Source organism: Salvelinus sp. IW2-2015, linkage group LG4p (genome assembly GCF_002910315.2).
Source record: "Salvelinus sp. IW2-2015 linkage group LG4p, ASM291031v2, whole genome shotgun sequence".
NCBI lineage: Eukaryota > Metazoa > Chordata > Actinopteri > Salmoniformes > Salmonidae > Salvelinus > Salvelinus sp. IW2-2015.
The window spans coordinates 3,663,110-3,679,330 of NC_036841.1; the positions used below are offsets into that span (position 1 = coordinate 3,663,110).

Here is a 16,221-nt window from a genome sequence, read left to right on the forward strand (position 1 = left end):
TTGTGCAAATGTTTAACTCACAAGACTCAATAGACTGATTATAATGAGCTGCAAACTCAACATCAGAGCCAAGCTACAGGTTTATTACATACTAAGATAAGAGTGAGGTTTATACATTCTTGGTATGATCCATAGCAAAAAACAAGAACACGTGTGGGATGAAATGGAGTGTCCATGTATAATATGACAGAAGGGACATATCAACAAGCAGGGGAACAAGAGCATTCTCCATTCATCACCTATGATGAGAACCTTCTAATACTGGTCCATTTATTCCCCTAGTTATTCTATGAGGCTGCTCGAACAACTAGAATCTTAAGCGGTAGTCATCCACAAGAGGTCATCTGTTCTGACCTTAGCCCTTCAGGGATGACATGCCTGCTCTCATGATCTCATCCACCAACAGGATGTTGCTGGCTATTACCGTGCTGTGTACAGAAAAAAAACGAATCAACAACAGTTTAATCCAAAGGGTCATTGATTCTTAAATCTACAGGGTAATACTGATTTGAGATTTTAAAAGGGTGTGTTCTTCTTACCATGAGTGAAGGAGTTGTTTCTTAACACTGTAGTTATCCCAAACCCCAGCTTCCGAAGCGACCATTGGTTCACCTAAAGAAAGGAAATGCGTCAATTTAAAGTTAATTTTAATAGATTTTTTTATTTGACATAGGATATGGGTATGATGCATTTGGATGTGAAATAAAGCCATATATACACCCAGTTTGAGCTTTTAGGGAAAAAAACATTCCATACCAGAGCTCAGGTCCACGCCAACCAGCTGGCCACTCTCTTTGTACTCAGTCTGGAGTTTGACCAAGGTCTCCATTGGATCATACCCAGAGTTCTGGGCTAGTACCTGGAGAGAAAGAAACAAAGTCAATTAACAGTAGACAGGAAGACTTTTCTTAAAGGGTTCCTTCAGGATTTTGTCAATGAGGCACTTATGTACCTGTCTCTTATACACATCTAGATGTGTATAAGAGACAGGGATATGGGTATGATGCATTTGGATGTGAAATAAAGCCATATATACACCCAGTTTGAGCTTTTAGGGAAAAAAACATTCCATACCAGAGCTCAGGTCCACGCCAACCAGCTGGCCACTCTCTTTGTACTCAGTCTGGAGTTTGACCAAGGTCTCCATTGGATCATACCCAGAGTTCTGGGCTAGTACCTGGAGAGAAAGAAACAAAGTCAATTAACAGTAGACAGGAAGACTTTTCTTAAAGGGTTCCTTCAGGATTTTGTCAATGAGGCACTTATGTACTTCCCCAGAGCCAGATGAACTCGTGGATACTATTTGTGTCTCGGTGTCTAGTATGAAGGAAGTTAAGGGGTAGTTTCACAATCGAATGCTTGCTAACACTACTTAACAATTGCACTAGCTAGCAACTTTCTTCAAACTGCACGCAGAGACATAAGTTCATCCGACTCTTGGGAAGTAGATAAAGGGTCTAATTGTCAAAATCCCAAAGCATCCCTTAATCTAAAAGCTAGATATCCTTCATTGTCAGAGTTATATCAATAGAACGTCAAAGCATGGAAGGCATTGACAAAAATAAGAACACTTAAAACCRTTGTTTTAAGACTCATTACATACCTTAGGGATGATGAGGAGGGCATCAGCGAAAGCCTGCACACCCAGCTGAGCCCGGCCCTTCACTAACGGTTTGTGCTTTATTAGAGCATCATGCACAGCCACCTCAAAGGCCCCGGCCCCTGACACCACGCAGCCTGCAAAGTCAACACTGGGGTCAGTCTCTGAACAGCTGATAAGCAGTACTGAAGAGCTCAGTCAGGCACACATTGACAAACAAAATTAAGTGATTTGAGGCAAAGTGGAGTTTGAAGATGTGAATGAATGCTATCTGACCAGGCTAATCAACATTCTATAGGGACTTGACAGTGAGACGTAACCTGAAATTTGTGTATGCACTAAAACTAGCTACTTCGAGAGCTTAGGACTATAAGGTTCTATCTGCAAAAATATGATTGAGATAATTGGCTTTAAAGTTCTGAACCCTCATTAGTTTGAATGGTGTCAGCAATTCCTATATTGTATTCTTTTGAACTTAACCACATGATTTGAGGTATTTAAAGTATATACATAAGTAGAGAACATTGAACAGAACAAGGATATGGCAATAAAATAAGACAAAAAAGCAGATAGAACCTTATAGTCCCAAGCTTGACTTGTATTCACTCCTCTATTGAGTAGGTGAGGCACAGGACAGCACCCACTCTTAGTAAAGAAGTGAAAGGATGYTTTTGCATGGTGTCTGACTGCATCCACTACTGACAGAGTGACACAGAATTCATCCATGCCTACAAAKTTATTTCAGCAATCAGCATTTACAGATTCAGCCACATCTTGTTAAAAACAAAGACTCCCCCACTCAATCGATCATCTTATGGTAAAGCCTAACAGAGCAGGATTCAAATAGTTTGATTTATCCTGCCTGGAGTGCCAGATGAACAGGGTTTGAACTTCCATTGCAGCGTTACGTACCGTCCTCGATGGCGTTCTTGACGGCCCTGAGCCCGTCCCTGACTGCGTCTTTGATCTGGGTCAGGGTGTGTTTGTTGGGTCCCTTCACCAGCAGGGTCACTGACCGGGGGTTCCCACACTTCTCTATGAATGTGTACTTCTCCTCACCCTGTATGGGGGAGAAACCACTACATTACATATTTAACTTCATGATAAACCACAACATTACATCTTTCACCATCATGATATCTTATACACATTTTTACCAAATCATAGATTTTCATAGTATTGGAAAGAAGGGACAAGGCAAGCTGATAGGCCCCTTTAGTATCCTTACTCAGTGTGGTGAATTTGGACAGTGATTCCACACACAACAGGAGGAATTCTGTACCAACTGTTTGGGAAGCAGACTGATATAGACCATTTATGATTGCTTGTTCTGGTCATGAAGTAAAGAACCAGCATGTTAACTCACCAGTGTGTGTTCATAGACAAGACCAGCCTGGCCCAGGCATTCTGGAGTGAGGTCTTCAAAAGAGTTCATGGCGATACCTCCACAAGCCAGGGTGAGTCTGGGGTGAGGGGAAGAGACCGGGGGCACAGGTCAACAAGACAAAGTAAATCATTCGAAAGTAGTAACAGACACATTGTATTCACTCCTCCACTGAGTAGGTGAGGCACAGGACTGCACTCACATTTAGTAAAGTAGCAGTGAAAATATGCTTTTGCATTGTATCTGACTGATTTTACCACTGACAAGAGTAACRTAATTGGTCCAAGCCTAAGAAGTGTACCTCAGCAAAATGCACTGTTCAAGCTTGTAAACAAACAAAAGATGGAGGCAGGCTATATTTATTTTACCTTTCCATGTTCCTCCTCTTGGTCCTACGCAGAGCTACAATGCCCTCTTTGGCCAGAGCATCCAGGGAATATGGATCAATTCCCTGTGAGGAGGAAAATACAGTTGGGTTCATTAAATATCAAAAATATAATTCCAATCAATACAACTTTAATATGGTGCAACACTGAATGTACTGGTCTGCTGAATACATGTGGAGGAGAATGCAGCGCCGCCAATGTAGAGGTCACAGACCACACTACTTTAGCTCCAGTGGAGCTACAAAGAAAGCACACAAGGGTGTTCACTGTACCGTCATAGTATTGCATGAGTATTCAAATAATTTCCTTTGAAAGATTGATAGAKCAGTCCACATTTCCAAAATAATTTCTTCACTGGCGAAAAAAGCAACTTCCTGGTCATACCTTCTGGTTGAGGACCACAAAGCCTTTATTGTTATCAGCACACACTGCATTCTTGAGCTCGATGATCTTCTTCACGCGCTCCTCAATGAACTTCCTTTCAGCAGCCACCAGCTTCTCCCTCTCGCCAGCACTCTTGTAGAAGAAGCCAGAGTTCACCTCGCTGAAAGTAAAGCAGGGGTTTATGCGAACTGACAGTTTATAAACCCATGCTCTTTTCACAAACTGCYGAGGACACTCCATTTGGAAAGTATACAACATAGGCGAACACACCACAAGCCCCCTTACTGTAGTAGTTACATCCTAAAAATAGTGACTTTCCAATGACCAAAATTCATTGCTGCTTAAAAAGAGCTTTGCCTCATCTCTTAAATGAACTCAACTGCTGTACTTGTATTAACTTCTCCATGCAGTAGGTGAGGCACAAGACAGCACTCACCTTAGTAAAGAAGTGAAAGGATGCTTTTGCATGTTGTCTGAATGCATCTACTACTGACTAACACAGAATTTGTCCATGCTTACAAATATATTCCAGCTCGTAAAAGGCAAAGCTAGCTGCGCCAACATTATACTGACGTTTTCTCATATTCCAAAGAGGCGTTGCAAGTGAGCACAAAGGCATCCTCCACCCGTTTCTTCATGTCAGGATGACGGGCACCGTGGTCCAACACCAGGCCTCGTATCAGCCTAGGGAGGGGACACAAAAGTCACAATSTTGGACACAATTTGAATGTACTCCGTGTCAGTGACTGTCAGGTGAGTGTATGAGAGAGATGTACACTCACTGTGTGTCGCTGTCAGTCTTATGCTTCATCTCCATGATCTCCACCATGAACAGGTCAATAGGCTCGTTGGGTCTGTGGATAGCCAGCACAGCATCCACCACAGCCTGTAAAATATCCTCAAAGTGAGGGGGTGAAGTTATTAGATGTACTTATCATACAATCAGATGACAAGTACAGCAATTATAGTATTGCTTGATTGAGCTTGTCCACAGAGTCAACAACAACAAAAAAGTTGCCTAGCGTCATGCTCGCCCCGGACGCTTGTTCACGTTTGCTAAACGTTCTCCAAAAACCTGTCACTGAAATTCACACTTCTACTCAATACAACACAGACATTGAATGGGAAGAAGGAATATACATCAGTGGAGGCTGCTGAAGGGAGGACAACTCATAATAATGGCTGGAACGGCACAAATGGAAAGGCATCAAACACATAGAAACTAAAGATGCACAATGTATCGGTGAACATATCGAAATCGGACGATATTAGCTAAAAATGCCAACATCGGTATCGGCCCGATGTCAAAGTTGATGTGCATACCTATATAATGTAGGTAAATGACGTAATGACGCCATGTAAAATGTTGTGCAACACAGCATTCCTAACCTAACCCACAATGTCTGCTGTGTGGATCGAGCAGTCATTTGAAAGAAAAGTTCTGTGAGACAACTCAAATGGCGAAATCCATAAAAACAGCAAGATAATGGAATTCATTGCCCTTAACAAGCAAACGTTTTCTGTCGTGGGTGATGTTGGCTTTCGCGACTGGTCGAGCACCGGTACACACTAACATTATCAAGTGCGCTATTTTTAAGATGTTGCCCTATCGGAGTACCACAGWAATAGCGTCACTGCTATTAGCTTCACAACATACTATGGAACGCCGTTTGGGTCTGCGTGTCAAAAATTATACACGTCAAACACTATTTGACACGTTAAATAAGCTGTTAATTTGACACGTCAAATGACAGTTCTATTATAGAATGTTGTGTGATCTGAATTTGCACGTGCAAGCCAAGCGCCACCACTACTATCAGTAGCACTGCCARAGCTGTACAAAAAAGTCTGCAAACAAGCAAACACCGGCCACAAACGATGTGTTTACAATACCGCGTTTTTGTGGGATACACAAGGTCTTGTGGCATATTTTGGTTAAACTATGGAATTGCAACCCTCTGCATGCACAATGCATTCTTCCATCACATGTGCAGTGCACTCTTCCATCACATGTACAGCTGATTCTCAAGATCTTGCACACTAATGAGATGCTATTGAGCCCACACTACATGCTTTCTGGTAAGTTTTGATTACAATACTGGGTGGGGTGAATATATTTTATGACATACATGATTTTTTGTTAACTAGTAAATAGTAGCCTACAGCAAAGTGTGTTTAAATCATTTCTAACTTGTTAACAATTTCTGCTAGATAGTTTTTGCTTTCTCTACTCATTTGCTGGATGCAGAGTTCAACAGAGTTCAAGTGAAGGTCAAGCAAATCAGAGAAAGCAAACTATTGCAATCATCTCTGATGGGTGGTCGAAYGTTTGTGTGCAAAGAATAATTAACTACATCATCTCCASCCCTCAACCAGTATTCTACAACAGCACAGACACACCGGTCTCTACATTGCAGATGAGTTGAAGGCAGTCAATGACCTTGGACCACAGAAGGCATTTGCACTAGTGACAGACAATGCTGCATACATGAAGGCTGCTTGGTCTAAAGTGGAGGAGTCCTACCCTCACATCACACCCATTGGCTGTGCTGCTCATGCATTGAATCTGCTCCTCAAGGACATCATGGCACTGAAAACAATGAATACACTCTACAAGAGAGCCAAGGAAATGGTTAGGTATGTGAATGGTCATCAAGTTATAGCAGCAAYCTACCTCACCAAGCAAAGTGAGAAGAATAAGAACACCACATTGAAGCTGCCCAKCAACACCCRTTAGGGTGGTGTTGTCATGTTTGASAGTCTCCTGGAGRGGAAGGAGTCTCTCCAAGAAATGGCCATATCACAGTTTGCCGATATGKACAGCCCCATCAAGAGGATCCTCCTGGATTATATATTTTGGGAGAGAGTGGTAAGCAGCCAGAAACCTATAGCAGAAGAYATTGCATGGATTGAGGGAGACAATGCCATCCTGTCTGATGTTCAGACTCTGCTTGCAGATGTAAGAGAAGAAATCCRTACTGCCCTGCCCACTAACTGTTGCTCCAAGCAGAGTAAACTGCAGTTCTGAAATACATCAAAAMGCATGAAGACTTCTGCCTGAAGCCCATACATGSCGCAGTGTACATGTTGGACCCCAAGTATGCTGGCAAGAGAAGCCTGTATGGTGCAGAGATCAACATGGTCTATATGGTGTCATCCCTGCTGTGTCTCACCACYTTGGCCTGGATGAGGGCAAGGTTCTTAGCAGTCTGGTGAAGTACACTTCAAATCAAGGGCTTTGGGATGGAGATGCAATATGGCAGTCGTGCCAACATATCTCAACATCCACCTGGTGGAAGGGACTTTGTGGATCTGAGGCTCTTTCCCCTGTTGCCCCCATYATCCTCCAAATCCCACCAACATCAGCCGCCTCAGAGCGCAACTGGTCCTTGTTTGGGAACACACACACCAAAGCACACAACAGGCTGACCAATACAAGGGTTGAAAAGTTGGTGGCCACCTGGGCAAATTTGAGGCTTTTTGAGCTTGACAACGAGCCATCCTCAACAAGGTTGGAAAGTGACAGTGGAGATGAGGCCTCAGCATCTGAGGTTCAAGAGGTGGACATTGAAGAGGTCCAGTGAGAAGACATGGGAGCCTGTGAGGAAGACAACCAAAGCTTTAGTTTCTGGACTATCATTTTACAGATGTTCGAAACATTTTTGGGAGATGCGATGGATCATTGGGGATCATTCAATATACCCTTTTTGTTGTTCCGTGAAATCATCCCATGTGAAGAGTGAACTCATTTAATTAAAGTTCAATTCTTAACTAAATTGTTTTTATTTCTATTGGAAGGATTTAATCATTTGCAAKTATGTCTACTTATGATAAGGTAAAAAGGTTTATGTTTCTGTCTCCATATGATAAATATCCAATGCAAAAAACATCTATATTTAAATGGAATTAATATTARTTTGCATACATTTCTGTTAATTCCCATGGAAAGTTTCCACGTCTGAATAATCCCCAAAATGTGCAACCTTACCGACCACCATTAATCAGATGAGAACAGTCTTCTAAATTAGGGTTATTTTAGATGATACCTAGCTTTATAGCTAGCTAACTATAGCTACTGAAACAGATGTTTTGCTATGTTTTTGGGGAAGAACATGGTTTGCATCCATGAGCTAGCTAGCTTTTTTATAAAAATTTTATGACCAGCACTGTAGGTGAGTGAGACAACCAGCATCATAGCATACGTATCGATGAATGAATCGGTGTGACATGAAATACGAGTGATAGCGTAATCAATGTGTAATAACTACGTAAAAAATGTATGAACGTGGTAATTTATTATGTGACGTGCAGTCATATTTCGGGTCCTGATTGGTCAAATATTGTTATTTGACACGCAAAATAGTGTTATTTGACACGCAAAGACCCAAACTGCATTTTACAGAAATCCTGGTTGAGAATGAAACGACAAATTAACAACGAAACAGCACAGCAAGTAAGTGAAAGAAATCGGTTTTGATTATGTTTTACTGGTAATGGGGACATATGTAAATGCCAACAAAATTAMTTTTTGGTGAGTGTGGTGTGTGTAACCTTTATTTAACTAGGCAAGTTAGTTAAGAACAAAATCGTATTTACAATGACGGCCTACCCCGGCCAACGCTGGGCCAATTGTGCGCCKCCCTATGGGACTCCCAATCAAGGCCGGATGTGATACAGCCTGGATTCGAACCAAGGACTGTAGTGACGCCTCTTGCACTGAGTTGCAGTGCCTTAAACCGCTGCGTCCATGTGTGTGATAACTATTTAACTGTACTAGAATGCTTAAAAGGCCGCAAAATCAGCGCATCACTAATAGAAACCATGTGTTTGACACCAATCCACCAAATGCGCTCCAGCCATTACCACGAGCCCATCCTCCCCTAATAAAGCTGCCACCAACCGCCTGTGATACACATGCATAATGATCTGCATGTCATTGTGTCAGTAAGGGGAAAACACTGCATGAAACCTTCACTATTCAGTTAACATGCACTCTTAAACACACACCACTCTCCCACAAACACACATACTCCCAACTTTTAAAACACTACATGCCGTCTAGACCGGGCACGCGCGTATCACCATCGTGCGGATGTTGATTTTGTACATCCACAGCAGATGCGACCAGACATGCAGGTTGAAATATCAAAACGAACTCTGAACCAACTATATTAATTGGGGACAGGCCGAAACACATGAAACGTTCATGTATATTTAGCTAGCTTATTTATTTTTTTTCACGTTGTTTTTAACTTATTTTGTACATAATGTTTCTGCCACTGTCTCTTATGACCGAAAGGATCTTCTGGATATCAGAACAGCGATTACTCACCTCGACCAAGATTTTTTTCTTTAACGAGTCGGACGCGAAGGATTTACTCTATACCCAACCACGCCCAAATCTCCATCATTCGCATGAAGAGAAGACGCAGGTACAGGGGACACAGGTCAGGGTGCCTTGTGAGATTTTGTGGGCGAGTGGGTAACCCGCCTCAACCATACTTCCTATTGGCCAATGTGCAATCATTGGAGAATAAACTGGATGAGCTCAAATGTACAAATCTAACAGAAGACTCATCGGGGTCTGTATCCCCGCTCGTCATCACGGCTAAATTATATAAATTTTTTAAACTGGCGGAGGAATAGAGACGCGTGAAGAGCGAACGGAGAGAAGCAGGTGAGAAGGGTGGCTGGTAGGGGATGCGGCTGGCAGATTACAACTGCCACATGTGATATGCGCATAAAAGTGAAGTGGCTATTTTTGGACGTGCACATTCAAGACTAGTGACTGTTGCTTAGATTCACCTATTTTTTAACAAAACTGACTTTATAAAACATTTTATCAACAGGTGCCCTCAGGTTCTTTAGAACGGTAGGGCTAAAAAAGTCAGTAGTATCATATGAAACGTTACTACGGTATTCTAAAATGTTGGTATCATAAGTATCATGACGTTTTGGTACTGGTATACAGTGCAACAGCACCTGACTCAAGTAAATCAGCTAAAATGAATATCATGATTAGAATGCAATAAGTTTAAAATCAGCTGTTTGCTTGAGAAGTGTGAAAAGTGTGACATCACTCTGTCCCCCACGGACTGGAGTTACCCATCCCTGCTCTAAGTATTTGAAAGATGTCAAATCGTTTGAACACAGATTTGGACAAGTGCTTGCTTGAAGAGCAATAAAGTAATGTAAGCCAGATTCATGAACTCTCCAACCCACCACTCACAACAAACAGTCAAACACACACTCCTACCTCTGTGAGGAGATCAGCCAGCTCAGCATGGACCTTGGTTCTGAGGGAGGTGCGGGCCACGTGGATGAGGGTCTCTCTGTCCATCTCTCTGGTCACCTTCATCTCCTCCAGCACCTCCAGAGCCTTTTCCTTGGCTGCCTCAAAACCTTCTGCTATTATCCGTGGGTGGAGACCCTTTTTGGTGGAGGAAAATCACAAAACCGGTTGGGGGRAAAACCACAGGAATAGGGGGTTAACTAATGGTACTGGGATGCAGATTCTGCAACCTGCTTTAGTGGCACTGATTCTACATTTATCAATTAACTATCACACAACCTTGCTAAAAATGAAATTCTTTATCAAMATCCCTTCTTTCAACAAGGAAACTACCAGTGTTGAAAAGGGTATTTCAATGACATGTTGGAGGCTTCCCCCAAGCCAAATCTCACCTCTGACACATACAGGTCTGCTTGTTTCAGGAGCTCCCCAATGATGAGCACATTGGATGTTGTACCGTCACCTGTGATGTCATCCTGTGCCGTAGCCACTTTGGCAATCAAGGATGCTGTCGGATGCTGGATTTGCTGATTGAAGAAAAGACAACTGTCAAAGCAAGAATATGAAGCAATCCATCTCACACTTAGTAAGGTTACAGCTGTTAGATGAAATGTACTGGTTTGTTGAATACATGTGGAGGAGAATGCAACTCCTCCAATACAGAGGTCACAGACCAAACTTTACTCAAGCACAGAGTAAAATCCAGGGGAGATACAAAAGAAGCAGACATGGGTGTTCACTGTGCATCAAACTCATGAGAACATTTTTCTTACCATTTCGTGCAACAAGACATTACCATCTTTKGTCAGCTTTATGTCACCAGCCCCTGATACAAGCCTGCAAGCAAGCACACAAAAATAATTTGTTAGAGTCATGTTTGCATATTTAATACATTACTAGATGCATTGTAGGCTTATGTCTCTAATCATGTGAGTATAGCTAGAAGGCAATAAGACTAGTTGTATATAAACTATGATAAAGTCAGCTTTTAAGTTAGTGTCTAAAGGGCCTAGGTGTCTGCTGATTATCCTTTCTAACTAATACCATTGGTCAGATAATCCAGTGCCTATTGTAAAACCACTCCCTGATATTCCAGCTAGCTAAATCATAGCCCTTGATCATAACTCAGTTCCATTACACATAAGAGTCATTGGACAAAGGCATCTTCTGTATGGGTGAGTTTTGTTAGGAGCCCAGCGTTCGTTCTGAACGTTAACACGAATTGCTTGCAATACGGTTTTGGAAACCGTATCTTTCATATCAGCGAGAAATCATTTTCAAAATACAAAAAAGGTTACATTGGTAAACACCTTTATTGGGTTAGTGTTCCCATATGGTCATATATCCATGTTACAGCGTGTGTTTATGGAAGACAGAGGGACCACCTGTGCTAATTAGCCATCTAGCGTTAGCCATCTACCAAACACCTGTGTGTAACGGAAGGCCTCCAGAAACGTGTTGTCACTGAAAAATGCTGCTGGCTGCAACTGTGATAAAGCCGGTTAAAATAGTGTATATTTAGCATTTGTGAAATTATTTTTGATGTAATATGAAAGTAAAGGGCTTCATGTTTCTAGAACCATAGAGCAATTGAGAGTCAATTCACATTTAGATGGAGCATTTGGCTGTCAGAGCCAGTCTACCTCTAAAAAGAACATGCGATGTCCTTAGACCTTAAAGGGATACTTTGGGATTTTGTCAATTAGGTCCTTTATCTACTTCCCCAACCTGGTCTCAGAGAATTTTGTATGATTCTTTACATAAAGCCGAGACACAACATTTAGTATGTTACGATTCGTATGGTATTCATTTTGTATATGTTACGAATTCGAAACATACCATATGTTTAGCAAATTGTTAGGATATGTTACAAATTCCAATTAGTTGTGGCAAACGTTAGCTTGCTGGATAACGTTACCTAGGCTAGGGGTAGGCTGGACAATAGAACGAGTCAAAATTCACCCAAGGCTGAAAATAGCAAAAGAACATTGGCTAAGCTGGAACTCTTGTGCGAGCCCATAGCAAATGAAGGGATTGGAAGGTTCGCAGAGGCTGTTTTGACTGGAGTGATGCTTAGAATTCCATTTCGCCTAAATGGCACCAAGAAAATGTATCCCTTTTTATTTGACCACTACAATCTGTCCTTAGGACAAAACTGAAAAATAACAACTTTTGTAGAAACCTCGATGATTTGACCACTACAATCTGTCCTTAGGACAAAACTGAAAAATAACAACTTTTGTAGAAACCTCGATGGTGCCAAGTGTGCTTTATGTCTGCATAACGAGGAAGTAGGAAAAAAATGGCAACTTCTGACTATTTCTGGTCTAGCATTTAATGACAACGAGATACACTGCCCAGCCTTACATAATTCAAGAGGAGATTCTCATGATTAAAATGGTGTCCGAATTGGAAAAAATCTAAATATACACATTGCGAGATATTTGGTGAAATATACCAGCATGCTTCTCCAAAGGAAAACAATGGGGGGAGCTCAGCGTTCCAAGGGCGAAAGGTATTTCAGGGCTAGCATTTGATGACAATGAGATACACTGCCGAGCCTTACATAATAAGAAAGAGATTCTCATGATTAAAATGGTGTCCAATTTAAAAAATATATATATATTCATACACACTGCAAGAAATTTGGAAAAATAGACAGACATACCTACAGTTGAAGTCGGAAGTTTACATACACTTAGGTTGGAGTCATTAAAACTCGTTTTTCAACCACTCTACAAATTTCTTGTTAACAAACTATAGTTTTCGCAAGTCGGTTAGGACATCTACTTTGTGCATGACACAAGTGACTTTTCCAACAATTGTTTACAGACAGATTATTTCACTTATATTATTATTCACTGTATCACAATTCCAGTGGGTCAGAAGTTCACATACACTAAGTCGACTGTGCATTTAAACAGCTTGGAAAATTGCAGAAAATGTCATGGCTTTAGAAGCTTCTGATTGGCTAATTGACATCATTTGAGTCAATTGGAGGTGTACCTGTGGATGTATTTCAAGGCCTAACTTCAAACTCAGTGCCTCTTTGCTTGACATCATGGGAAAATCAAAAGAAATCAGCCAAGACCTCAGATTAAAAAAAAAAAAAAAATGTAGACCTCCACAAGTCTGGTTTATCTTGGGAAGATGATGGTACAACGTTCATCTGTACGAACGTTTTATGCAAGTTAAACACCATGGACAATCAGCCATCATACCCCTCAGGAAGGAAGCGTTCTGTCTCCTAGAGATAAACGTACTGTGGTGCGAAAAGTGCAAATCAATCCTAGAACAGCAAAGACCTTGTGAAGATGCTGGTGAAACAGGTCCAAAAGTATCCACAGTAAAACAAGTCCTATATCGACATAACCTGAAAGGCCGCTCAGCAAGGAAGCCGCTGCGCCAAAACTGCCATAAAAAAGCCAGACTACGCTTGCAACTGCACATGGGATAAAGATCATACTTTTTGGAGAAATGTCTCTGGTCTGGTGGAACAAATATATAACTGTTTGGCCATAATGACCATCGTTATGTTTGGAGGAAAAAGGGGGACGCTTGCAAGCGAAGAACACCATCCCAACCGTGAAGCACGGGGTGACAGCATGTTATGGGGTGCTTTGCTGCATGACGGACTGGTGCACTTCACAAAATAGATGGCATCATGAGGTAGGAAAATTATGTGGATATATTGAAGCAACATCTCAAGACATCAGTCAGGAAGTTAAAGCTTGGTCGCAAATGGGTCTTCCAAATGGACAATGACCCAAAGCATACTTCCAAAGTTGTGGCAAAATGGCTTAAGGACAACAAAGTCAAGGTATTGGAGTGGCCATCACAAAGCCCTGACTTCAATCGCATAGAAAATGTGTGGGCAGAACTGAAAAGGTGTGTGTGAGCAAGGAAGCCTACAAACCTGACTCAGTTAACACCATCTCTGTCAGGAATAATGGGCCAAAATTCACCCAACTTATTGTGGGAAACTTGTGGAATGCTACCCGAATGCTACCAAATAATAATTGAGGTTATGTAAACTTCTGACCCACTGGGAATGTGATGAAAGAAATAAAAGCTGAAATAAATAATTCTCTCTATTATTCTGACATTTCACATTCTTAAAATAAAGTGGTGATCCTAACTGACCTAAAACAGGGCATTTTTACTTGGATTAAATGTCAGAAATTGTGAAAAACTGAGTTTAAATGTATTTGGCTAAGGTGTATGTAAACTTCCGACTTCAACTGTATATTTCCCTATAGTAAACAATGGGACGACCTCAGAGTTCCATGAGTAATTTTTTGTTGTTTAGATTAGAACTATAAACAATGTGAGCAGGTCTCCATTGCCAATAATAGCAAAGCAGGCATTGTGACGTTGAACAATAAACTGRGATTAGAACGTTCGGAAGGCAARTTGGTGCCATAGTRCTCAACAGAACTAATAGGAGCTGGCAGGGTGAAAAACGCCCTAAATTRAGGCCTGTTTTTTCATGATTACTTTAAAAMTATGGCAGGCAACTGGGACATATGGTAATATTATGAAACTGGGCTCCAGCACGGATGCAATGAACTAGTTTTTATTAGAAAAAAGCATTGTTAAAAATGTCATGTGTCCAKCCTAMTAGGGGTTAGATTATGGTTAAAGATAAGCTTCACCCATTTTTTATGTTATATTGTTTTTGTGCATCTGAGTGATGTTCAATCGATTCCCAGGGTMATTTCATGTTTTCATGTGTATCTGAGTTATTGGAGTTCAAGCATGCAGAAATCCAGCCAGTATGATTTAGCACTGTGATAGAGTTTGCAAAGCTGTCATAAAGGCAAAGGGTGGCTACTTTTAAGAACCTCAAAATATATTTTGATTTGTTTAACACTTTTTTGGTTATTACATGATTCCATGTGTCATTTCATAGTTTTGATGTCTTCACTCTTATTCTACAATGTAGACAGTAATAAAAAAATAAAAAAAAATATATAAAAAAACTGGCATGAGTAGGTGCCCAAACTTTTGACTGGTACTGTGTGTGTGAGATATAAATATATATATATACACATATAAATATATATATATATTTTTTTAAATACTTATCCGCGGCTATGCTCAGACTTTTAGTGATTGTTCTAATGCTAGTTCATTGTYCAATTGTGCTAGCGCTAACGTAAGTTAGCAACTTCCTTCAAACTGCACGCAGAGACATAAACATGGTATCCACGACTTACCCGACTCTGGAGAAGTAACGTTAGATAAAGGCCTTCATTACCAAAATCCTGAAGTATCCCTTTAAGGAGTAACGTTACTACTGTACTAGTAACGGTAGGTTCCTATGATGTACATATTCGGCTAGCTAAATCAAAGCTAACTAACAGTAACGTTAGTTAAAACAAGTATTTTGGAGCTGGCTAGGAAATCCACTATCTAGCAAGTTATGAGTTTCTTAGAAATGACTGTCTACAATGGATCTGACAAAAGAAAAATGTTTAATACCATAAATGGCCTACTGGCTGCCAGGCTACCACGATGCTAGCTAAAGCTAGCAGCAGTAGTAGTAGCATGCTAGCTAGCATGACAAGTCGCACTCACATTTTCATTGTTCCTTTTGGTCCCAAATTACTTTTGAGCACATCCTGAAGACCACGCGCAGCGCTGATATTTACTGCAAGAGCGGCTTGAGCACGGGCCACCTCAGCTTTCGGGTTTAATGCCTTTATTGCAGTCATGGTGTAAACATGAGCTATTCAGTTAATCCACGCTGTATAATTTACAGTAACGGCTAAACTAACAGAGGCCGGTTTCTGGAACTCTCTGGGCTTCACGTGCGGAAATTGACAGTGGTCCCGCCTTACTGTATTTCATTGGCCAGCTGTTAGACGGAAGTCCAAATTACCCTGATTGGTGGAACAACAGTTCACTCAAATATCGAAAGAAGGAGTCAACCTGTTAGTTCACGATATTCAATTTGGCGCTGAACCGGACATAGTGCTAATCTGTTCAAACTGAGCTGTTTATAAATGTATGTGATGTATAAATCAATTTARAAGTGCACTGCGCCTTTCTAAGCTCTACCGTCATGAGCAACAACTTTGTATTGCACATGTGTAAAATGAAATGTTATGAGTATGAACATAAAAAGCAAATGTAGATGTAAAAAGAGATGTCATTGGTCACACTGTCAAAA

At 41.1% G+C, this 16,221-nt stretch overlaps 1 protein-coding gene and 3 non-coding genes across 4 annotated transcripts; all 4 read right to left on the reverse strand.

The window, feature by feature from the left end:
• Nucleotides 1-32: 32 nt before the first annotated feature.
• Nucleotides 33-15,871, reverse strand: LOC111959057 (T-complex protein 1 subunit zeta). The gene is made up of 14 exons (XM_023980474.2): nt 15,627-15,871; nt 10,820-10,883; nt 10,439-10,573; nt 10,011-10,184; nt 4,537-4,640; nt 4,328-4,438; nt 3,755-3,914; nt 3,353-3,435; nt 2,967-3,063; nt 2,513-2,660; nt 1,604-1,737; nt 1,075-1,177; nt 540-612; nt 33-428 (listed from the first exon to the last, which is right to left on the reverse strand). The coding sequence occupies exons 1-14, from the start codon at nt 15,761-15,763 to the stop codon at nt 356-358; spliced, it is 1,596 nt and encodes a 531-aa protein (XP_023836242.1). The 5' UTR covers nt 15,764-15,871; the 3' UTR covers nt 33-355.
• On the reverse strand, nt 2,195-2,328 carry LOC111960803 (small nucleolar RNA SNORA15). The gene has a single exon (XR_002876909.1). It is a non-coding gene; the product is annotated as a small nucleolar RNA SNORA15 (small nucleolar RNA).
• LOC111960804 (small nucleolar RNA SNORA15) lies at nt 4,141-4,269 on the reverse strand. Its single transcript, XR_002876910.1, has one exon. It is a non-coding gene; the product is annotated as a small nucleolar RNA SNORA15 (small nucleolar RNA).
• On the reverse strand, nt 10,655-10,793 carry LOC111960805 (small nucleolar RNA SNORA22). The gene has a single exon (XR_002876911.1). It is a non-coding gene; the product is annotated as a small nucleolar RNA SNORA22 (small nucleolar RNA).
• Nucleotides 15,872-16,221: the final 350 nt, after the last annotated feature.